At 41.1% G+C, this 25,646-nt stretch overlaps 1 protein-coding gene across 3 annotated transcripts in view; it reads left to right on the top strand.

The window, feature by feature from the left end:
* Positions 1-24,618, top strand: part of GAD1 (glutamate decarboxylase 1) — a 39,099-nt gene extending 14,481 nt beyond the window's left edge. Inside the window, exons 5-16 of one of the 3 annotated variants that reach the window (XM_049616046.1) lie at positions 2,629-2,719; positions 9,389-9,501; positions 10,658-10,773; positions 10,857-10,936; positions 11,160-11,214; positions 12,729-12,845; positions 14,021-14,085; positions 18,184-18,262; positions 19,412-19,561; positions 21,945-22,052; positions 23,581-23,670; positions 24,445-24,618. In XM_049616046.1, coding sequence (XP_049472003.1) covers positions 2,629-2,719; positions 9,389-9,501; positions 10,658-10,773; positions 10,857-10,936; positions 11,160-11,214; positions 12,729-12,845; positions 14,021-14,085; positions 18,184-18,262; positions 19,412-19,561; positions 21,945-22,052; positions 23,581-23,670; positions 24,445-24,618 — 1,238 coding nt within the window. Of the gene's footprint in view, positions 1-2,628; positions 2,720-7,912; positions 7,999-9,388; positions 9,502-10,657; positions 10,774-10,856; positions 10,937-11,159; positions 11,215-12,728; positions 12,846-14,020; positions 14,086-18,183; positions 18,263-19,411; positions 19,562-21,944; positions 22,053-23,580; positions 23,671-24,444 lie in introns of those variants that run through there. The other 2 variants (XM_049616044.1, XM_049616045.1) reach the window with 2 other exon arrangements.
* Positions 24,619-25,646: the final 1,028 nt, after the last annotated feature.

The raw sequence follows: 25,646 nt of genomic DNA, 5'->3' as shown, positions 1-25,646 counted from the left end.
AATAAATAACCACAAGAGGCTCCTGGGTGGCTCAGTCAGTTAAGTATCTGGCTCTTGATTTTGGCTCAGTTCGTGATTTCATGATTCATGGGATCAAACCCTATGTGGGGCTCCGCGCTGACAGCACGGAGCCTGCATGGGATTCTCTCTCTCTCTCTCTCTCTCTCTCTCTCTCTCTCTCTCCCTCTCTCCCCCTTCCCCCCTGTCTCTCTGCCCCTCCCCAGCTCATGCATTCTCTCTCTCTCTCTCTCTCTCTCTCAAATAAACGTTATAAAAAATAACCATAATATCATTGTTAGATAAAAAAAATCCAAAATTTACAGTTCCTTAATATCAAATATTCAGTCAATGTTTAAATTTTCAATGGTCTCATGAATTTTGTAATTCATAAATTATAATTTTATAATTCATCCCCCACATTGCAATTGCTTGATGTGTTTCTTAGTAAATTTCCCCCTCCATTTTTTATTCATTGAAACACTTTGAAAAATAACTTTCTCCCCCTACCTGACTTTAGGCCATGTGCTGCTTAGCACCACACTTATCATCTGTTACTTCACTGAATATGGAGAATTGAAATTGAAGTTGAAAATAGGTCATTTTATTACTTGATAGAAATTTGGAGGCAGAATGCTGTAGTCATAAGATAAAAGTAAGATTTTAGACAATTTTGTTTCCTTCGTATATTCAACAGACAAAGAGATACTGGTTCACTTTTTTTCTATAGAATTTTTTAAATGTTTATTTATTTTTGAGATAGACTGCAAGTGGGGGAGGGGCAGAGAGAGAGGGAGACACAGAATCCAAAGCAGGCTCCTGGTTCTGAGCTGTCAGCACAGAGCCCAACTCGGGGCTTGAACTCGTGAGCTGTAAGATCATGACCTGAGGCGGAGTTAGACACTTAACCAACTGAGCCACCCAGGCGCCCCAATATGGTTTCACTTTTATTTGAGGACATTTGTGTTAGTCCATCTATCATTGTCCATCTTTTGTGTCTGCCATAGAGATGGCTTGTTTTGATACATTTTCAAAAAGTACAATTGCATTTATTTATGATAAATTCTATATACATATATATATATATATTCAGTCTTGAAATGTTTATTGTTGAAAGTTTTCAAATGGATATTGCATGTCTTTCAGTGGATATAAACAAAATTTGTTATGTTGCAGGAGATCTCATAGATTCTGCTGGCACTGAGCAAAGTGGAATCATTTTTTAGAGTAATCTACATAAATATCTGGAATCTGGCCCCATACTTACACTAAGCTTACTGTTTATACTTCTTTCATTTTTTTCCCCCTGAAGATCAGTATTATTTTTTGAGGACTGTTGAGATTCAGAGATTGGTGTATTCTGATATAAGAAGTCATAGTCTGGATATTCTAAATGAGTCGCCATCACATCTAAGGAAGAATAGACATTTTCAGAGAGGGGTCTCAGACCAGGAACATTCAAACACCAGCTCTCTGACAGTTATTTCAGAGGCAAAAGCAATTTCTACTGGAAGCACAGCAGTCAGCATCTCTCTCTAATACCAGTTCTCTGTCACACACCCCTAGATAATCTATTGCATTGACACCTTCATGACAGCCTAGCCAAGCCTGCTGATGTGGGATTGAGTTTTCCTGTGAATGCCAAGTTGGCCAAAACTTGGCAACAATCCTGAATTTGCTGAGAACAAAGCCTGTTAAAGCATACTTCGTGTTATAACCGGTTTTAGGGTTATATAGTAATAATAATTATTTTACCAACAACTTGATGAGTGAATGAAGCTATATTTGCCTCTGTTTCACAGAGGAGATGCCACGTTATCTCAGCAATAAGTTTGGTTTAAGGGTCACCTGACTATGTATGGACAAAAACACACTAATGCTTGACATCATATTTGAGTGACATAGAGACCCAGAGACATCGGGGCCAGAGCTCGCACCGTCCCCGGGCTTGGTTTGGGCCACAGAGTCACAAATCCTCTCTGAGTCCTGAAGGCTCTCCTCCATCAGTAAATGTTGATTTGGGGTTAAATCCTTGGGATGTTCAATTAAAAGTTGAAACATTTATGGATAAAATCAGGACCACTCTATCCAGATTTGTAATTAAAAAAATCATTATGACAGAAAAGTTCATCTGAAAATCAATAAATTAGATACTGGAAAGCTTATTAGTTTCATGACATAGGATTTTTTTTTTTTAACTTCAAAAGCATTCTGCTTCAGGGGCATCTGGGTGGCTCAGTTGGTTAAGCATCTGACTTCAGCTCCGTTCATGATTTCACGGTTTGTGGGTTTGAGTCGTGTCAGGCTCCATGTTGACAGCTCAAAGCCTGGAGACTCCTTCGGGTTCTACGTCTGCCTCTCTCTCTCTCTCTCTCTCTCTCTCTCTCTCAAATAAATTAACATTAAAATTTTTTTTAAGGATTCAGCTTCAGAAACATAAGTTTTGGGAACATCACTGATGCTAAAGTTTGGAATAGGGTAGGTCAATCTGCCCTCCCTTCCCCCATATCCTTGGGAAGTCCTGTTAGACTCTTGGGATAAAGAGCCCATCAGTGTGGCCAGCCTTTGCTTGGAAGATAGCTTGAAAAATCTATGTTTGCCTTGATGCTTGCCTGTTACTCATTTCTCCAGGTCACCCTCGATTTTTCAACCAGCTCTCCACTGGACTGGATATCATTGGTTTAGCTGGCGAATGGCTGACGTCAACTGCCAATACCAATATGTAAGTTCCGCATATTATTTTCATGTAAGCAACCAAGATGTGTGATTATGGCTTGTTGCTTTAAAAGCCCACTTCCAATGGTTCTATAATAATGTTATTACAGTTACCTTAGTCATCTTTTCTCTTAAAATCTTTTAAGTTTATATTAGACTAAGAGAATCCATGTCTCTTAAAGATGCATCTAAAGAGGTCACATTTTGGTGTATGATCTTGGTCTGTTTTCCCACCTAAGTACATTTGTCCTCATCACTTAGGGCATATTTCCTTCACAGTTAAAGCTGCCAGAAAGCCACAAACTAGTTTGACCCACCTATTGCTTACCTAAAAGTTCTAGAACAAAATTCAGCTGGTAGTGATATATATTCCTTTCAAAATAACTCATTGTTTTTCTGAATTTGACATTTTTTTCTGTACTTGAGTTGGCAAAACCTTCATTTGTTTCCAGTTTCCTATAAATTTATATGAAACTGACTCTAAGGCCCTGGAGGTGCAAGGATTTCCTGGGTAGTCTTCTTGCAATCACCCCCACAGACTCCTTTATATATATACTCCCTCTTTGGAGACAAGGACAGGTTACGAATTGATGGAGGGTCGTTATAGCCTACTGAGTACTGTCTTTTCTCTGAGTACTACGATCATGCTTTACCACTATCTATACACCCAGCCCATGGCACCACATTCTATTAAAATATCCAGAGGAAAATAATAAAACAAGTTTCTAACAATAATTTTTAAAATAACCATAGAAGAATTACATTAGTCACCGTGGAAATATTTAGAAAATAACCACCCACTTTCTAAGTTCATGGTGAAGTAGATTTGAAAAATGAATATAAGTGAAAGGGTGGTATTGTTTAAGATGAGAAATTCCATTTGACATCAAGACAGAATGTAAGTTATTAAAGTTCGAGATATTCTATTTTTCTTCAACAAATTCCTACTGGCCACAAAACCTGAGAAGGCACTTTAAAATTATCTGTTGATACATGTGTGTTCCAAAGCTATTTAATGCTGTGACTCAAAATATTTAGCTACATTCAGAAAGGTTTTTATTAATTAAGGATTCCTGCGTTGTTTGCTAATTTAAAACAGCAGTGACCGATTTTTAAAAGCAAACGTGACAAGTGAGGTTTTTAGTGCTAAAAGGCACAGGAGATTAAATTGATTGAAAACAAAAATGATTTTCATGCTCCCTGTTTGCAAGTCATGGTCAACGTCACAGAGTGTGTATGTTGGAGCACCGAGGCTATGAAGAGACAAGAGGAATTGGGATCAAAGATACAATTGCTTGTTTGGCCTCCTCTAACAAAAAAAAAAACAAAAAAAAAACCAAAAAAAAACTCGCCTTTGCAACCTTTACTGTGGTATGATTTGTGAGATACAAATATATCAGCAAGCCCAGACATCATGATGTACTAATTATAACTTGAAAAAAGACACTAATGCTTAATTGGAACATCTCATACTAAGGAACAATTTTAAATTAGGAAGTATAACTTTAAAAAAAACTTAACTGTTTGGAAAATAAATGAGAAAAATAGAATAGGTAGAAAGGTATATATCCTTTAAGGCCCAAGTACTCATATTAACACAGGCACTGAATTCACCCAGCATCTTTAAGTGTGTATCCTGTAGGCTTCTCAGCTGCAGTTTCCTAACATATATGGCCCATCTCAAGGTAAATTAAAGGAACTCGCTCTTTTGTGAGTTCATGACCAGATAGTCTCCTAAAAGGCTTTTCTTCAACCAAAGAGATCTCACAAATTCTCCTTTTTGTGTGTCCATAAAATCAAGTCTCTTACTCTTTCCTTACCTCAGCTCAGCCATGAAACACTAAAATATGTCCCAGCCATCTGAGGTCAAGGCCAGTCCAACTAAATGGCACATAGTAATTGCAGCTGTGCTGAACACAATGGATATTTATAAAATATGATCCGATTCCAACAGATCGATAGAGAAGGTTATTTAACATAGTGAAATAGTTTCTGTCAGTTCTAGAGACAAGGCATTGTCTGAAGAAGTAATAACTATTATCTAGAAATTGTTCTAAGTCAGTTCCCCTGGAAGATCATGAAATGTGGTAGCACTGTCAGGAGCTTATGCAGAAATTTGCTCCCTTGAGACAGTTCCTTCTCCAGCTGGGGACAGTGTTCAAAATAACCTGGGAAAGAATGGCAAAAGGATTTTTCTTTGGCAGAGTAGGCAAAATTAGTGACATACTCATTTTGTTGGCCTGCTCTATCATTGCGTTTGGGTGGCACTGGTAATAGAAAGTAATGACTATATTCCTCAATATAGTCTTTCAGAAAGAACTATGTGGTCTCCTAATTTGAGTGGCAAAGCATAAGGTATCTGACTGTTCACAGAAAATAGAACATTTACGTTCATGCGTTTACACCTGCCTGTGCATGTAGCTTTGAGATCTGTTCTCCGAGCAAGGACCCAATGAAGATCCAAAGAAAACTTTACAAATGTGTAGTTGTCCATGGCACGTCCAGCTCTTTTCTTCCAAAACAGGAAGCCACCGAGCACAACTCTGCAGGCTGAGCAGTGCCCAAGTGCAAACAGCAGCCTTCCCTCATGCACCTGACAACAATCCGTAATCTTAATGGCAAGATCTATCACAGCCCCTTGTTACGAGGTTATGGTTTCAAGTATCTAGTGCTTTATTTTCATAGAAATTACGCAGGAGAAATTTTCTGTGGCAGTTATCAGTCATTTTATACTGCTAGGCAAGTTGTTAGAGAGGAATCTGCAGTAAGCAGTTATTCATCATAGAGAAGCAACTGGGAGGTAAAAGACGAATTCTGACTCAGAAATATACTGAGATCTTAAAGCAAATCACTGAATTTTTCTGAGACTCAGTTCCTTCTTCAGAAAATGGGAGATAATAATATCCATTCTACAGAGTGGTTCTGAAGACTGGAAAGGCACCAGTCTTAAGGGCCTGTTGTATGCAAGGTGCAGTGAACACGCCTAGGAGAGGCAGCCACTACACAGGCCACCGTTGCCATTTGAGATGCCTCCCAGCTCTTTTGTTTCTGTCTCTCATCATCTCTGGACACCAGAGGGGCTCTCTAAGCTTCCTCTCAGATGTGTTATCTTTTAAGGTGAAGATGGGCCAGCTGCCACATCTGTAAGGAGGAGAAATCTAAGAGGAGTGGAAAGTTAGAGAGTCTACATAGAAAATTATTTCTCTCGTTAAAGAAGTTCCCAGTTTGACAGTCACCAGAGCTCCAGGTTCCTTGTGCTTTTCTAATCCATATTGTAGCACATGGCTTTCATACTGAGAGTCACCTCATGGTGCAGGCTGGCTGCTGGAGCTCTAGCTATCACTTATGTGTCCCAGAATTAGGAATGAGGGAGGAAGAAAGGAAGGATGAAAGGGAGGGAGAGAGGGAGGGAAGAAGGAAGGGAGGGAGGGAGGAAGATGAAGGAAAGAAAGGAGGGGAGGAGGGGCGTGGTCAAAAGGGGAACACACTCTTTCTTTCTAAGCAACCTTTTCAGAAGCTCCACACAACAGTTCCCATAGCATCTCTTCAGCCAGAACTTAGTCCCATGGCCACACCTAGGGAGGCTAGGAAATGTAGTCTTTGATCTAGGTGAATTACAACCCTGAATAAAACTGAATGAAGCAAAGGAAAATTGATACTGGTTAGCAACCAACAGACTCTGCCACAAGAGAAATAGAAGCCTTAATCAATTTGCCTTAGTTTGGAATGAATCCCACTAGGAAGTTGAGTTGAACCACTAAAAAAGGGCCGACTCACCACCCTACTCTGAACATAGAAAGACTCCGAACTCTCCTTTAATGTCACTCATGAATGTCACCATCCTGTTTTGGTCCCTAATTTCCAGTCCCGTGTTCTTACTTCACCCCAGAGCTTTTTGAAGGTTTAGTTCCTTGTTCTCTGATTCTGAAATGTCATCTTATATGCTGACTTTAGCATCTAACCAGCTTCTTTTGAATCCATATTTGACCTTGGCTCTCTGGGCTTTATTCACTTTCGTCTGTCATTTAGGGAAGGGGTACCTAACTTGGAGTCCAGGTTGCAAGAGGAGAATCTCCTATAATTGCAATACAAAAATGATGTGCATATCCTTATTTTCTTTCTGGAGAGAGGGACCATAGCTTTCCATAGGATTCCCAAAGGCGTCCATGACACCAGCTAAGTTAAGAGCCACTGCTCTAGGGTGAATTTCAAGGCCTTCTATAAGGCTTTGGGCACAGGCAGACTCCCAGTTGTAAACACGGTTCAGGATGGGAAGGTAGGATCAGAGAAGTATCAGAAGTAGGGAACATCCTGTTAGCCCATCTGTCAGGCTTAGCTGAGGATCAACAGCCATGGACCAATCTGTCAGCTTCCAAGAGAGGATGTCAGGACTAAAGCCATGAATCAGGATAAGCTTGGTGTTAGCTGTGGGATAACTGGTCCTTTAGACCTAGACAGGGACTGTCAAACAGGATGCAACAAGACCAAGAAACAAATGCTGGATTCATCCTTGTAAGCTTCCTCACCAAAGTTGGAAATGGTATCTAACATCTTTGTTTCCTCAGTATATAAGATGCTACCTGGCAGAGAATAGTCACTCGATAAGTATTTATTGAACAAAACTGAAAGAAAATTTTAGCAACTAGGAACCTGGTATAGATAAGGAGACTGAAATAGTTGAGATAAAATAGTCTCATGATCAAACTCTCTAGACTCTTCCTCCTAATCCTGAGCGTAATGGCCTATTCCTGGTCCTTGGGTAGAATCACTAATTCATGCAAACCTGGGACCTAAATTGATTTAAATTATGAAGCAGACCAATCCCCTGGCCTTCAGTGCCATCCATCCTCCCTTCCCCCATGCGGTTCCTGCCCGGCCATCTAACATTGACTTGACTCCAACTCAGCTTTCATCTAATCCTCGATAAGGTTCTGATATTGTGGTGTATGATTCCATTTGTTCCTTGCCTTTTCCCAGAGAGCCTTCTCACTCGGTATTGTGAGATTCCAGCACGCACACTGACACCAGTACCTCTCCACCACACACACGTTTTTGCCATTCCAACATTTGCAAAACTCAGTGGCACTATCGATACCACATTTGTTCAAGAATGGTTAGAAGCACATCATGAGTTTGCCTCTTGGTACACTCAGCAGCACAGGCTAAACCAGGAATCCTTCTCTTCTTCTTCCTTTATCAGGCCATCAGACATGAGGGAGTGTTGGTTGCTACGGTGATGGGGCTCAGAGCAGAACCAAAGCATGATTGTGACCTCCAGAGGTGATGGTAACTGAACACGATTTCCAAGGGTCCTCCTCCTAAATTTCAAGGGTCCTCCCAAGGAAAATGGACATATTCTTTTTGGAAACAGAATTCTTCTACCAACAGATATATCCTGAGGGTCCTCCAGGATCTCTTTGTTGTCTTTTACCCTTTGTCCTCTTTTAGCACCAAGTGATTGATTTGATTGCTTCCCCCCCCCCACAATGATCAAAACTTAGTAGCTTCACCTGTGTCTTATTATACAATTGTTATTTCATCCTTGCAAACAGCTTTTCTAAATCATTAAGCCAACAAGAATTCCCATTAGTACTCGGTATTGGCATTCAGCCCAAACACCCTAATCAGTGATAAAGTCTCCCCATATCACTTGGCTGAGTCAATCTAGGAATCTCTCTTGAGCAAGCATGGTCTGAGCTGAGCCCACAATAGGCTCTAATGCTTAAGAATACCAAGCAAAAAGAAGAAAGACAAAGAGCCTTAGAGTCAGTAAATATCTTTTTGTTTTCTGGCTTAATTTGCAGTGGATGGACCTTCTCTGATTTCTCTTAAGCCCTATCCTTGGCACCACAATCTTGTTTCAGTGACTGGTCTACTTGACTGTGCTTCTGTTCTCAGTTGCTTCAAGAAGAGTATGGCTTGCTACTTCTAAATCAGTTTGTTAGAAGACAAAGCTAGCCTGCTCAGGTATCCAGTACCCACAGTCAGCTGTGTATGCCAGTTGACTATTCTTATTATTTATAATTGGTAATTAGAAAATCATCACTTGTAATTATTCTTGACAGATATTGACTTCAGAGAATTATAGAAACATAGCTGTCCTTGGGGATTATTAGTAGAAAAACCATGTAGATAATTATATTGAGATCTTTAAAACCTGGGTCAATATTTCCAATTAGATTCACAGTTAGGTTTCAGATGTTTACATTGTTTTTAAAAGATAGATTTTGGCTCTGAGTTTTATAGATTCTACAAGTATGAAACTGGCAGTCGGTTTCGGTCAGTTGCAAGCCAATTTTATGTAGAACTTAGAATACATTTTTTCAATTAACATTTGCATCGTCTTACATCTTAAAGGTGAAGGAGATCCAAGAAAGTCATTTTCCTTCCTTCTATTTCTCTGGGTGGACCACATCTAAGACATTCCATTCAGATAAAATCTATTTTGTTGGTGAAAAGTCACAGGGCAGGTATTTCCACCACCTCTCTAGGTAACCCAGGCTGGTTTCTATTTTATGATTGGTGACTTAATACATTTCCAGGAAATAAATTGCTTTAGTGGTTTTGAGTACCTGTTTTTAGATCCCAAGTACAAATACTAAACCAATTATCTGTGTTCCCCAAATAAGTGGTTTGACTTCTTTATGATCATTTTTTTCCCTCACCGCCTTTTCAGGTTTACATATGAAATTGCACCAGTATTTGTCCTCATGGAGCAAATAACACTTAAGAAGATGAGGGAGATAGTTGGATGGTCAAGTAAAGACGGTGATGGGATATTTTCTCCTGGTATGTTTCTCTTCTCTTTTCCTGACTCTCCTTGAGATTTGTAGCATGGATCCTTGGGATCCCTGAGAACCCTAAACCCAAAATGAGTTTGTGGAAGAATCATGACCTTAAAAAGAATTTTTTTACAATACTCCTACCCTATCTTCGTCAGAGTGAAGGCTAGCAAGAATGCTGCATTATATACATACTATCTAACAGAGCCTATGCCTCACCTATACAAACTGACCAAGGTTGTGTTCAAATCATGCCACACCACACCAGTCTGTCAACAACAATTTGATCGGTCTGAGGATCAGTGAATCAAGATTATCAATTGACTAATCGATTGCAGCCAAAATAGTGTGTCTACTTTGAATCTCTAGTTTGATGTAGATACAGTAAGAATCTTTAAAACAAGGGCAGATATTCTTAGAGGTAAGTAGGACTGTGGAATGGTATCAGAGGTGGCATGATTGTTGTGTACAAGGGGAGGAGAAGAAATAAGAATTACAATTGTCCGGGCTATTCAAGTCAACCATGAATTTGCCTGTTTAATTGTCAAGTAATTGATGCAAAAGTGATTAGTTTGTGTTAGCCAGCCATACCTAGATAGTTACCTCAGTTCTCCTTATGTCTTTATTTAAGTAAACACGAGTTTGGTTTTAATAAACTTAGAGTTCTCCTAAATGACTCAGTAACTCAGTTGAGCTGTTCTTTGAGAAGACTATCCAGGCAATGTCACTGTTTCCTTCTGTAGGCTTCATTAGTCTCTCTTTCTCTGTCTTTCTCGTTCAGAGAATAGATTCATCTTTGTTCAGTAAATAGATTGAGCAGAAAGTGAAAGCAGGAAGGTTGTAACTCACCTGTCTCTTTGCAGCCACTGCCTTTGCCACCTCTTGTATTTCTGTTTAGGCTTCAGGTGGAACAGGCATTGGAGTACATGAATCACCTCCAGCCAAATTGCCTAGATGACTTTGGTAATGAGTGTGACTACTTGTATTCCCAAGGCAAAGGGGTCAGAGGGAAGCCCTGGCAATAGGGAAGCAAAAGCCATCCGGATATTGTCCCTCCCCTTTCTGACCTCCTCCCTTGTCTCTTAAGACACCAGCTCAACCTTAATTATTAGAAACAATAATGATGGAGCTCCACACCTCCCCGTGTATCCTCTTGCTCTTAGGGGGAGCCATCTCCAACATGTACAGCATCATGGCCGCTCGCTACAAGTTCTTCCCGGAAGTTAAGACAAAGGGCATGGCAGCTGTTCCCAAACTGGTCCTCTTCACCTCAGAACATGTGAGTTGTGTGCTCTTCTCATGATTTATGGTGTTTTACAAGGAACTGTCTGACTTCTGACCTCAAACCTCTGTTTGTTGCAGAGTCACTATTCCATAAAGAAGGCTGGAGCTGCACTTGGCTTTGGAACCGACAATGTGATTTTGATAAAGTGCAATGAAAGGTAGGCAGGGGAGAGTGAACATTAGGTTCTTGATGTATTAAATGTGTTCATCTGTTAAATTTGTTTTATTGTGCTTAAGCACTGACTCAGTACAGTGTGCCAAGCTGCTAATGGCCTGTTGAAAATATCCGATTAAATTACTTTTTGCTGCTGCTGCAGTTTTTCTCATGTGCAATCTCATTGATTCTTCATTTTAATTTCTCTCCCTTTCTAATAATTACAGGGGGAAGATAATTCCAGCTGATTTAGAGGCAAAAATTCTTGAAGCCAAGCAAAAGGTATGTACCCTGTGGCGCACCTGAACTCCAGCAAACACAAAATTTTAAAAATACTTTCTTTCTGCCCTAGACAATAAAGGTCTTTGATAATATAAGAGATAACTTTGTTGTTTTTCTAAAATTATATTCTCAGGTATTTGCTTATTTCCAACTTATGAAATGATTTCACTTTAAAGCTGTGTCTATACAATGTCATTTTTTTTTTAAATGAGAAATTCAGTCACTAAGCCACTTGTCCTACCTTTATTATGCCAAGTGATTGGTTTGATGTACTTCAATAAATCTACTACCCAAGCATCGTGAAGATACAGCCTAATTGAGCCTTTTACTTGCTACTTGTTAGCTATAATCTCAATTTAACAAATACAAATACCATTTTAGCTTTAGGCTTCTGTTTAGCAAAGTGCTCCCATGCCCTGGAAGATGGTTCACGGTACTTGGTGAATCAGCCTTAATAAATTCTATCAAACAAACAAACAAAAAGTCGCAGAGAACAGAGGTACTCCCAAGGGACTGCCAGGTAGCTGTCAGGCATTTACCAACTCGTTGTTTTGGTTACATCCTTGTACTGCGTTCTCCAGCTATAGCTGTTTGCTGGTCAGTAGAGGAGATGGATAGAAATGTCACTCAGACTGCGCAAGGGTCATAGGTGGAGCTGGACTTGAAAAAGACGTAGGATTCCCAGAGTGCCCCAAGTCTGTCTTAGCTCTGTTACTCTCCTTACTCGTTTATTTCTTGTTCACATCAAAATTTTACTGTGCCCACTATTCATGAATATTTCAGCTTCCGCCGTGTTTTAAATAAACAAACGATGCCTCAGGATAATGATTACATCAATGCACTTAGAACAACATAGCTTCGGGGCGCCTGGGTGGCTCAGTCGGTTAAAGTCTGACTTTGGCTCAGGTCATGACCCCGCAGTTCGTGGGTTCGAGCCACATGTTGGGCTCTGTGCTGACAGCTCAGAGCCTGGAGCCTGCTTCAGATTCTGTGTCTCCCTCTCTCTCTACCCCTCCCCCACTCATGCTCTGTCTCTCTCAAAAATAATCGTTAAAAAAAAAAAAAGAACATCATCGCTTCTAAAATATACAATACCCAGATGATGTTCGGAGCTACATGCCCATCACTCTAAACACTTATTATTACTCTTTCCTGCTTTACTATTTGCCATAGAACTTACCACTATCAAACATACTGTATATTTTGCCTGTTTAATTTTGTCTGCTATCACTCCCCACTAGAATGTTAACCCATGAAGACAGAAATCTCCATCTGTTGCATTCACTGCTGTATTCCCCTACAGCTCTGCAGCAGGCCTGGCATGTAAATGTCACACCAAAACTATTTGTTGAATGAATGAGTAAATGGGCCAACGAAGAATTCTCCCAGACATAGGATCTGACACCACATACGCTTGGCTGATCTCTGCTGGAAGGAAATGCTACTCCAGTTCTACTTCGTGTGGAAAGGAGAAGGTTGAAAAGACTAATCAGCCTGTCTCTCTTCCTTTCTAGGGATACGTTCCCCTTTATGTCAATGCAACTGCTGGTACAACTGTTTATGGAGCTTTCGATCCGATACAGGAGATTGCAGATATATGTGAGAAATACAACCTGTGGCTACATGTCGACGTAAGTGCCATAACTCACAGAGCGGCCACTCCGTCTGGGGGTGGAAACAGCTCCACTTTATGATTTGCCAGAAGTGGCTCCCAATGCTCCAGCCAGCCCTCCCTCCGCATCATGTTAGTTCAGCCCTTCTGCAGCGCCCCCCCCCCCCCCCCCCCCCCATCGGCCGTTCACGCCAGGTTTGCACTGTACAGCTGTGCATCCCCTGGGACTCATCCAGCTCCTCCCTGGCCCACTGCTGACTTCTGTGATTCTTGTGAGGGTACAGCCCCACCACCTTTCCAGCAAACTTTTGTCAAGACAAATGGCTACCGAGTGGAAGATAGCTGGTTTCAGAGGGAAAAGCGTACAAGATACGGTATATAGAAAGTAGCCATGAAGCTGGACTCTCCGCCCTCTGCTTCCAGTCCAGCCATTTATGACCCTTTTCTAAAAACAAACATGTATCTGCTACATGTAGGAAAAATAAGGCAGTGTAAGGACGATTTTCTCAAGTAAGAGATTCGGTCCCCAATTTTGCCGGAAACACACACGTTTTCCACATGTGTGACTGGGTGTATTTTTTCCCTTCTTCTCTCTCCATTCTCTTATGGAGATAACTTCTCACAACTGGACAATTGGGTAATCTGCCCAGTTCTTTGAGCACATAACTAACAAAGGCTGTGCTCACGCCCCATGGTGTCCCCGGATGCTCAGTAAACCTGCATCGGGGTGCCTGCAGAAATGTCTCGCTGTTGTGGGACCTCCAAGCCTGGCAGAGCTGCCACTTCCTGAATTTTTTCAGGAGCCCTTAGAATTCTACCCCAGGGAGAATCGGATGGCAGCCTCCCGTCCTTCGGGTCACACCCGGAGCCGTGCTGGGGCTCACGGAGTGCCCCTGGCTTTCCACAGCACTTTGGGCCTTTGGGTCTTGGCACCATTGGCTCAGACCCGACTTACCTGTGTCAGTCACACAGCCGCTCTGAGGTTAACCTGAAGGAGCTTTTGAAGAAGTGACGAATGATAAATAATTGCAACTGCCACTGGTTGAACAGTCAGTGTGGGTTCCTTTTGTCAAACAGACTTTCGTTTTTCACCATTTACATTCTGTCTCATATTTTACTAGAAGTGTGGAGTGATTGCTTTTGGATTCTTAAACGTCTCTGCTCCCCTTCCCTCTTCTGTCTCTGTCCTCACAGGCTGCCTGGGGCGGTGGGCTGCTTATGTCCAGGAAGCACCGCCACAAACTCAGTGGCATAGAAAGGTAAGGGCCTGAGCTCGGGCCACCTTTCATTCAGGCCATCAAGCATGCTGTGCTGCCTGGTCCACTGATGTTCCCTACCCTGATTCCCAATGTCTTATTTCAGTCTGACTGAGCCCACATCGGGTCAGTAGGCATTCATTTGAGCAATTATCGTATGCTAGGCACTGAAAAAAAAATTAAAAAAAAGATTCTCAGTCAAATGAGTCCTCCTGAGTTCACAAATGAGAGACATGTAAAGACATGTAAACACTGATACACAATGTGATAAGCACTACAATGGATGCGATTTCTGGGTGCCCATGTGGCAGAGAAGAGAAACAAAGCAGTGCAGGGATCTTGAGGCCAAATGAGAGGCTGCCAAGGGCACAGAAAGGGGCACTGATTCATTTCATTCTTTTGTCTCATTAAATTCGCTGCTGGGAAAGGGGTAAGACACTTAGTGGATCTAACGAATTTACTTTCTTGTTCACCGTTTAAGTTCAGTGGGTCGTCCTAAGCCAAATACGATTTTCTTTTTCTTTTTTTTTTTTTTAAACGTTTATTTATTTTTGAGACAGAGAGAGACAGAGCATGAATGGGGGAGGGTCAGAGAGAGGGAGACACAGAATCCGAAACAGGCTCCAGGCTCCGAGCTGTCAGCACAGAGCCCGACGCGGGGCTCGAACTCACGGACCACGAGATCATGACCTGAGTCAAAGTCGGCTGCTCAACCGACTGAGCCACCCAGGCACCCCACGATTTTCTTTTTCTAACTGGTTCTACTTTTTATTTTTCCTGGCCCAGTAATCTGAGCCATTTCTACAGAAGCTCCCAAACTGAAGTGCTCCCCCACCCCCACCACTTTGTTCCCCGTTCTCCTCAATTTACTGATTTTGACTTGGTGGTCAAAGCCTTTGGCATGTTTGGATCTTGCATCCATTGGAAATGGCAGTCCCCTCTCCTGTCACCTACAGTGGCTGAAGAGGCAAAGAAGATTTCCCAGAGGAGGAGGGAGGCAGCAAGACCCATCTGGGCTTTTCCCCAAATACTCATTGCTGCCAGGACACCTCCACCTGGACATTGGGGAACCAGGACTCTGCCCCGCCAGCTATAATTAAGGCTGCTTCTTGTGCTCACATGCTATAGCTAACCTGGCACATTTTGTGTCAAGAACAGAAGCTTCTGATCAGAGAGAATGCAGTCATAAGCCAGATATGATTTTAACCTGACTCCAATGTATTGATCCAAAATGAACTCACCTTGATTCATTTATTCATTCAGCAAATATTTGCTGAGCACCTGTCAGGAGCCAGGCAGGTATGGATGTGAACACTCAGTTCCCTGCCTCAGTCCAGCCGTCTATGGCACTTTTCTAAAAAATGTGTAGCTGGTACACATAAGAAAAATAAGGCAGGGTCTAGAAGCCATTACCAACTAAGAGATTTAAAATCTTCCTGAAGCTTACTGTCCAGTAAGGTAGATGTTCATAAATGAAGACATGTTTAGTCTGTCTCATAGGAAAGAAAAATCAAGTGGGGTTAGATAACAGTGAGGACAGGGTATGCAATTTGAGACAGGGTAATCAGAGAACCTTCCTGAGGACATGATATTTCAGCGGATACCAGGATAAAGGGAGACAGGAAGCAAGGATACATAAAAGAGTATTCCAGGCGGCAGAAGGGCAAGTGCAGAGTCCGTGAAGTCCGACTGTTCTTGGCAAGTTGGAGGACCATCCAAAAAGGCCAGTGTGGCTGGAGCAAAGTGGGAGAGGTGAGAGCAGACCAAGGTGGAGAGGTAGGCAGTAGGGAAAGCATGCCAGCAGCTTCTCCCACAGTAAGGACTCTGGCTTGAGTTTTAGCTACCTCTACTGTGCCTCTTCCCTTCTGATTCAGTTTTGAAAGGCCAGTGTCAAGGTGAGTGGGACTGGCTCTCTGAAGCATAACTATATGACACTGTGACCTGGAGGATGATATATTAAATGTAGATGAACGAGTCCAACTGTGCCTTAGATTTCTCAGCCAATCTCCATTTTCCACCTTTGAGTCAAGGAAAACCTAAACATTTTGCACAGACTTTTCTAACATTTTATTTTATTTATTTACTTATTCTTAGTTTATTTATTTATTTTGAGAGAGTGCGTGCACCCGACCTGGGGAGGAAGAAGAGAGAATCCCAGTCTCCACACTCGGTGCAGACCCGTCTTGGGGGCTTGGTCTCATGGCTGCAAGATCATGACCTGAGCCAAAAATCAAGAGTTGGATGCTCAGCCAACTGAGCCGCCTGGGCACCCCCTAACATTTTAAAGCGCATGTGTCTTCTAAAGGAAATTGAAACCATACCATATCTTATTACTTCACATTTGTAACAGCAAAGAATCATTTACTTCAGACCTCTAAGACATTCAAAAAACCATTTAAGACATTTTATGAGCTCTAAATAGAGTTTTTCAATGAATCAGTGAATGATAGCTATGAAAAAAATCCATTAGGAGTGCCTGGGTGGCTCAGTTGGTTAAGTGTCTGACTTCGGCTCCAGTCATGATCTCACAGTTTGTGAGTTTGAGCCCCGCGTCAGGCTCTGTGCTAACAGCTCAGAGCCTGAAGCCTGCTTCGGATTCTGTGTCTCCCTCTCTCTCTGCTCTTCCCCAGCTCATGCTCTGTCTCTCTCTCTCCTTCAAAAATAAATAAACATTAAAAGAAATTTTTTTAATTGATTAAATCCAATCTTTTAAATATGGATTGACACTGATGATTTTTACTGAAATAAACATTTAGTAACCTTTTCTTACAATTCTTCACATGTCTCTTTCACAAAGGTTAACTTATTATGCACAAAGGGGGAAAGTACTTCAGGCCTAACTTCTTCTTGAAACACCCAATAGTCACATATACACTAAATTATTTTCCGTCTAAAGGACCTTAGCAAGATGAGGAGGTTAAAAATTCACAGCAAGGATTTAGCTCTAGGAGAAACAGAGGCAGTAGAATTCAGAGTCAGTTGCTATGTCTGGAAAGCATCCTTCACAGATACTAAAGTGCAGAGCCCAGCTGTGGGCCGGGCCATTGGGAAGGAGTCCGTAAACCACTGAAGCAAGGTAGCCAAGTTTCAATCATCATACACTACACTTAGTTGTCTCTGTAATGTCCTAGCTAGTGTGCCCCTTAACCATTTTACTGTGTCTGAATGACTGATGTGGTTGCTAGGAGACTGTGCTTGGTGAGCTGTCATTGCAGCCTAAACTGGCAATATCATCCTCATTTGGCATTTCAACAATGCTGCTAAGTAGTCAAAGTCTAGAATTATCCGATCGTTCCTTGCTTCATAGTACCTCATAAGTAGTGTCGCTCTTCGTAGTACCTCATAAGTAGTTGGTTAGGTCAGCATCACCAGCCCATTTTGTAAATAAGAAGGGGAAGGCAGAAAGAAGCCAGTCTGTTGCCCAGAGGGAGGCAGGCTAGCGGAAGAGTTATGAGTACGGGCTCTGCAGTCCGTCTCCCCGGGCTTGACTCTCAGCCCCAGCACTTCCCAGCTATTCAGCTTTGGGTGATGTATTTCACCTTTTCATTGCCCGGTTTCTCCATGTAAAGTGGAGGCGATAATAGTCGCCGCATCACAGGGTTGGTGTGAGAAGTAGATATTTCAGGAATGGTTCTTAGAATTTTGTATTTATTCGCTCGTTTATCCTTTGTTAAGGATAACTTCTTATTTTACAGATAGGAAAACTGAGGCACAGAGGAGTTATGTTACTTGCCCAAACTAGCAAATGTCAGAGCCGGGATTCAGACTCGGGCAGTCTGGCTCCAAAACCTGACTCCTTAACCATGATACCATAGTGATAGAATGCCTGTAAAGCTCTCGGGACAATAGGACACATAACAAACGTTCTTCATAAATGTTAGTTATTGTTAACAGCAGTGATTTAGAAGAGGCAGTCTGCAACTTAGGCCCCTAAGACTGCCTGCAAAATATTTGTTTACTCCTTGATTAGTCAGTTTGGGGGACTAGACATCTAAAACATATACCGATTCTGGTTGCGGTGGATGGTGTTTTCCTCAAGAGGACGGTTGCCTCTTGCTGACTCCTGCACCTTCTTCTCAAAGTATCATGTGCTTCTTGCAGGGCCAACTCAGTCACCTGGAACCCTCACAAGATGATGGGCGTGCTGTTGCAGTGCTCGGCCATCCTCGTCAAGGAAAAGGTCTGTACTCCCTCCAAAGATGAGCTGGCAGCCCGAATGTCCTTTACGAGGCACAAGAAAAGCATGGACTGTTGTTTTATTTTTATTTGTTGGGCAGTACTTGACGAACACACAAGACTGGCAGCACCATTGAGACAACCATTGCTGTTCTTTCCTGCCCTTGTCTCTCAGCCTTCAGCCAACTAGTGCCTCCCGTTGGCTCCTGCCCTTCCTGCCCTTCAGTACTCAGGGCCCTGTCAGTGACGGAAACTATTAGGGCACTTTTTCATTGCGTGTTCCTTCACGTTTGTATAAACAAAAGTGAGAGCTCAAAAGTGAGCTGCAAACTCTCACCTCAGTGAATACAAAAAGGGCTCACTGGAACCTACTGCAGGTTCTTAGTGTGAATTTGTGTTCCCAAGAGCTGAAGTAAATTAGGCGGAACAACAGCTGCAAATGTCAACTTAGGGCAACTAGGAATGTTGGCTAAAAAGCTTCTGTTAAATGAGTTAGTTCTTTAAGCATCTAATAATAAGACCCTGCTCTCAAAGCACTGTTGCTCCAGTAAAATGTTTGCACACGAGGCATTCCAAAAATCTGTCTCCAGTTTGTAGGAGCCAGAACCTGCCCAGGCTCTTACTCCTTTCTTAATAGAGTGTCTGGTAACATCACAGGAGATCCTGGAAAAGACTAGAAGACTTTTGGGGTGGGAGGGGCACTTTTGGGGAGGAAAATTCTTCATAGCCTGAGACTGTCCCACTCCCTGCAGGAAGTTTATATCCCCAACCTTTACCCACTGAACACCATAGCACTTCCCAGTCTTGGAAACAACCCCAAACACCCCCCCCACACACACACGTTTCTAAATGCCTCTTAGAGGCCCAGTGGGTCCCTTGTAGTAAGCATCTGAGACAAAAAAAAAAGAATCATTTTCTAATCAGGGTGACAGAGAGAAAGGGGCAAAGGTTTTTCCAAGGGTGGTTTTCAAGAAAGACATCAGAACAAATGCAAGGCCTCATAAAGACTTTAAAAGAAAGTTGCATGTGATCCCAAGTCCCTCCTTCCTACCTACCAGCCCTGTTCCAAACCCACCCACGTCTCTGACCTCTGAATACAAACTTGTCCTATGTCTTGACCTATGATGCAAATTTGTCTTGATTTGCACGATAGGGTATACTCCAAGGATGCAACCAGATGTGTGCAGGATACCTTTTCCAGCCAGACAAACAGTATGATGTCTCCTATGACACTGGGGACAAGGCAATCCAGTGTGGCCGCCACGTGGACATTTTCAAGTTCTGGCTGATGTGGAAAGCAAAGGTACGAAGGGGTGAATTCAGGAAAGAGAGCAGAAATGCAATTTGCACAGGCTGGCTGGCAAAAGAGAGGCAAAGGTGTATCACAGATAATTTAACATGTGTGTAATCGATATCTAGATAATTGAGTTAACCGTATTTTCTTTGTTTGCGAATGAGATCACTTTATCCCTTATGTCAAACTCTCCCTCCTTCCATTCTGTGTTCTCAATTTGAATTAACACGAAGTTTTCTTGTAACTTCCTCTTATAACAACTAAAAATTATGCCAAAAAAGGACTTCCACTGCAATCCTTAGGGATGCTGAAATTATTTAGTGCAGATGTAGAGAAAGAGATAGAGATAAAATTACTGTGTCATTCTATGCAGAACTCTGAATTTCTTATGAGGACTCGAATCATGGGTTATATATGACAGTTTTTAGTTCTATTTAAATAATAGCTTTCTCATTATTTGTACTTTTTATGTTCTAGAAAATGCATATTTTATTCTGAGAAATCCTGCTGCTAGGCTAAGGCATGCTGTGTCTGCATTTATTAATTTTTCAAGTTGCATTTCTGTGTCTAGGAATAAAAAGCAAACTATTGGGATTTCCCCCTAAATTTGGGTGAGGGAGATTACCATTTTGACTATTTGTTTCAGAAGTATTTTTATACAATCAAGTAAAGGCAATTTTCATTTCACATCTCTTTATTGCAACCGTTGTTTTTACTTACCTACTGTAAATTAGTTTTAATAATATCCACACTTGAAATTGTGTCTACTAATACCAAAACAATGAAGTTTTCCAGTGATACATCTCATCAAATGTTTCTTCTGTAGAAGGATTTAATGGATTATTGGTTTTTTCCCCTCATTAAGTCATTTTGTCTTAATATAGAAATAGTCTGAATATGATTTCTACCACTAAGTAATCATGGGTATTTTAAGCATATAAATAGCCATGCACTGCAAGAAGAGAAGGAGCCCTATCGTTTAGAAATATAATGGCCACGTGGCTTACATCAGTAATTTGTGTCTTCATTTTGCCTGACAATAACCTCTTGAACTGTCTGCCGGGAGTTTGGCTCATAGTGAATGGGTTGCTGAGATGAGACCCTGGTGCAAGCTTCTTTCTCAAGTGGAAAATAGACTGGACAAGGTGTACACTCAACAGTGACTACTTGGGGAGGCTCATGCTTTGCCTGTGTTGGACTCTGCCCAGGCCCATTAGCAATCCACAAGCCAGCCTTGCGCGTCTGCTCCCCTTGTTAACACTGACCCACTCAACAACCCCCATGCTGCTGTTATTAATCAGCCGTGCTGGTTTTTGAAACTCATGCTCAACCAGTTTGTCAATAACTAGAGCTGTTGGAATCTCAGGGCATGTACGGAGACCAATGGCTTCCCCATCTGCTTGCCTGCCTATCACCAAAAAGGGATATAATACTGTTATATGGAAGATAGCCTGCCAGGGAGTTTGGGGACATGCTTGGCTAGAACTTACTGCTGGGAAAGGTGGATTCTAAAGTAGTATTGCTCAAACTATTTGTGGTGAAGAACCGGTTGTTTGGGTTTTTTAAATCTATCATGGACCAATACAGTAAAGATAAATTACTAGAAAAATGAAAGTAAAAAGTATATAAGGCTTAAACATCAATTTTTAAAACTAGATTCAGTAGACATAAAATTACTCTGTCAAAATTATATTAAGGTTTCTTACTGCTTAATCTCAATTTCTTTTTTTTAAGTTTATTAATTTTGGAGGGGGGGGAGACTGTGAGTGGGGGGGGCAGCAGAGGGGGGGGGGAGAGAGAGAGACTGTGAGTGAAAGGGAGGGGGGGAGGGGGAGAGAGAGAGAGATGAATGAATGAATGAATGAATGAATGAATCCCAAGAAGACTCCGTGCTGTCAACACAAAACCTGAAGCGGGGCTTGATCTCACAAACCGTGAGATCATGACCTGAACTGAAATCAAGAGTCAGACGCTTAACCAACTGAGCCACCCAGGCGCCCCTCAATTTCTGTTCTTACATTATCTTGCACCAGTTACAATTTGTGGACTGTCCTCAATCCATAGGCAACAATTTGAGTACCACGATCCCAAAGCAAACTAGCAACAGGCTTCAGATCCAGGCTGTGAGTAACTAGAGGGAAGCTAAAAGCCCTATTGACAATAACTGCCCAGAGACTAGAGTGCCTTCAAAAGAGAATAGACACACTTTATATTATTGGGTGCAGTGCTGTGAAGAAACTGTACTCGTTTAATTAAGCAGTTCTTTTTAACCATCTCCAAGAATACTCTCGTGTATTTCCAATAGATAAGGTCAGGATAGCTTTCTCAAACGCCCGTCACAGGAAAATACAACCCATCACCAACAAACATGACTTTTCTTTTTCTAAACCAGGGCACAGTGGGATTTGAAAATCAGATCAACAAATGCTTGGAGCTGGCTGAATACCTCTATGCCAAGATTAAAAACAGAGAAGAATTTGAGATGGTTTTCGATGGTGAGGTAAGTTGTCATCATGGACTAGATGCACAGCATTTCCAGAAAATCTAATGAGGGATGCTCCTGAAGCCATATTTTCCCACATTGCTGGAGGCTACTTCTGAATTTTTGTCTTTATGTACTTTTCATTTAATTCCCTCTGTGTCTATGAACTTTTCTTTTGATAGCTTTGGAATGACTTTTGCCATTTGCCTTTTCTAAAATTGTCCAGCTCTTGACCAGTCCTTTGCAGACAAGAAGTCTTTCCTTGGCACGTTTGAATCCTTTATCTTTCCTGGGTGTGTATTATCAATCATTGTGTTGAACTTCCGTGATAAGTATTTCTCAGTTCCATGAAGCTTATAAGATGGGTATATCCTTGTCTTCTAAGACTTGTTCTAAAATGAAGTTCTACTTTACATAGATTCATTATGAGGAGAGCAAGATAAAATTGCTTCTGCTCTGAGTTCATATCCACATTACACATAATAAGATCCTTGTCATACAGGTATTGACTGAATCCTTGCTTTGTGCCAGGCCCTATGCCCTGAACTGGGTTATATAGTAGTGACCAAAACAGATATTGTCTCTGCCCTAATGGAGCTCTCAGTTGGATAAAGGAAGTTGGAATAGGAGCCAGTATTTAATAAAAGGAAATCCACTCATAACCCATTATAATATAACACCACCTCCATTCAACTTAGTCTATTTGTCAGGCAGCCTAAGCTATTAGGAACACACTAGAGAGTCACCAGACGAGGACGAAAAAGCCCTGAGCAGTTCAACTTAATGATACAGTTCTCATGCATTTCACCTATGGGACCACACTTGGATCATTTACACTATTTTAAACATTCTACTAGCAGATTAGAGACAAATGTGGTGTCTCAAGCCAGTTAGAGGAAGGCACAGTGATAGCAAATAGCAGCCTAGGAAGGAAATTGAAAAATTATGTCAAGAATACAGAAGAACTCTGAAAGGATAGGAGTTCTTAGAACAGAGACACTAAACAGTTCTAGGCATCTCAGTGAGGTCTGTCTTATGGTTTAGAGCTGGTATTAATATTCATTATGATAATCCTGACTAATCAACGAAAGATTCAGAATTAATATAATAAAACTCACAAAATATTCACTATCAAAATAAACTGTGTCCAGCATCTTCTATATATGAGGCACTACAAAATGGCAAGATGAATAATACTCTTTAAAAACTACCCAAATGTAATGATTTTTTAACAGTTCAATGTTTAAAAGTGGTAAATATAGTCATCTAGAAAATTGGTTATGGGAAACCGCTCTCTTGCCAGATATGACTGGACAAACTAGGTATTGTTCTCCCTAGTATAGAAATAACAATGCTTTCAAAATGGACTTGAAGCCCTTTTTTTTTTTTTTTTTTTTTTAAATGTGTGTGGGATTTTTTGTTTTGTTTTGTTTTGTTTTTTGGTCTGAGAACCTTCCACCAAGGGTACATAGGGGTTTGGGAATAGCTTTCTTTCAAGTTCTCATAGTTTTCTGTTTTGTTTCTTTGTTTGTGAAAATTTCTGCAGCCTGAGCATACAAATGTCTGTTTCTGGTATATTCCACAAAGCCTCAGGGGCATTCCAGATAGCCCTGAACGACGGGAAAAACTACACAGGGTATGGACTCTTTTCTTGTCTCATCTAACCCTCTGCAATTTCTCTGGCTGGTCAGAACACTTTATGTGTCCTTCTAATGGAAGAGAAATAAAAAATAAAGACTTGGGGTAGTAGGGAGCCATCTTGTTATATTCTTTTTGGCTCTGGATTGTCCCCTTGCTGTGATTCAGATACAGCGGGAACCTCTAAAGGACGCACCCCTGTCTTAGTTTGGTGTTGCGGTATGCAGGGCAATCGAATGATATGCGTATTCCTGGGAACTCCTGTATTAAACTGTGTCTATTAACATATCTTTTAAGTTCAAGTCTACTCTAATATTGCTTCATTCCAGTTGATTTCTATATCGATTTTATTATTTGTAGTTGTTGATATTAATACTTAATTTATATAATGTTTTAGTCATCTAACAAATATTCATTGAGCATAATCTATGTGCCAGGCAGTATCCTGGGCTCTGGATTATTCAGAAGCCTTAATTTGTGTTGCAGCCCATAAGAGTTTTTTGTTTTGTTTTTTATTTTATCATTGTTCTATGACTGACTTTCAAAATTCAGTCACACAGTAGTTTCTGAGGGAATTTATGATAGGATAGACTTAGTCATTGGCTACTAACTACTGAAGAAACTAGAATATAAAATATTTGCTTTTATACCAGTACAAATGCAAATAGCAAAACGTATATTGCTCTTTTTTTCAACTAGGAAATGGTTTGCATTGTTAAGAGAGTTGTGTTAATATTGGTCTTGAGTTTGGTTTCGTGTTTTCCGTCACAAGGTGGCCCCCAAAATCAAAGCCCTGATGATGGAGTCTGGCACGACCATGGTTGGCTACCAGCCCCAGGGGGACAAGGCCAACTTTTTCCGGATGGTCATCTCGAACCCAGCTGCTACACAGTCTGATATTGACTTCCTCATCGAGGAGATAGAAAGACTGGGCCAGGATCTGTAATTGCCCTCCATAGAACATGAGTTTATGGGAATCCCCTTTCCTTCTGGCATTCTAGAATAACCTCTATAAATTGCCAAAACACATAAGCTATTTCACTGAGGGAAAATATAATATCTTGAAGACTACTGTTTAAACATTACTTAAGCTTGTTCTAGTATGTAGGAAATAATGTTCTTTTTAAAAAGTTGCACATTAGGAACACAGTATATATGTACAGTTATATATACCTCTCTCTGTATATGTATATGTATGTATAGTGAGTGTGGCTTGGTGATAGATCACAGCATGTGTCCCCCTCCAAGAGAATTAACTTTACCTTCAGCAGCTACTGAGGGGCCAAACATGCTGCAAACCTGCTTGCCCAACAACCCCAGGGAAAGATGTTTTTCAACATGTTGTGTCATAGGGACCAAGGGACATACTGTTGGTGAGAGTTGACTTTGTTGTCAGTGTTTCTCCTAACTAAAGTGATGACAGATGAGACAAAGTACCGCTAGATGACAAGAGTCACACCCTCCCCATTAGTATCCTGTGAGGGGAAAATTGTAGCAGAGTCATTGTTACAGGTGTACTGTTGCTGTATTTTTAGAGACTAATTTGTGGAGATTGTGTATATTTCTGTTGTCTGGCCTTTGGGGGGTAGGGGAAGAACACATGTAATGATTTCAATGACTGTTTAAATTGTAGGTAAATGAAATAATTGCTTATTTCTATTCAGAGATTTACCATGTTAAAGAGGCATCTTGTATTTTCTTCCCATTTGTAATGTATCTTATTTATATATTAATGCAGTAAGTTCAGAAAACTGTTTATGGTATTTTCGTGCATTTGTGAGCCAAAGAAAAAAGATTAAAATTAGTGAGACTTGTATTTATATTAGAGTGCCCTTAAAATAATGATTGAAGCCTAAGTTTACTGTCTGTAAGAGAATTCTGATACTGTACATAGAATCATCTATACGGAAATCCCATTACTTAAATAGCATCTGGTCTTCTATTACTCTCTCCGTCTGGCTGTGTGTCTGGTGT

The sequence above is a fragment of the Panthera uncia genome (assembly GCF_023721935.1).
Source record: "Panthera uncia isolate 11264 chromosome C1 unlocalized genomic scaffold, Puncia_PCG_1.0 HiC_scaffold_3, whole genome shotgun sequence".
NCBI classification, from domain to species: domain Eukaryota; kingdom Metazoa; phylum Chordata; class Mammalia; order Carnivora; family Felidae; genus Panthera; species Panthera uncia.
Note: the sequence above shows the minus strand (reverse complement) of the source record. Positions and strands in the feature narration are given on the sequence as shown.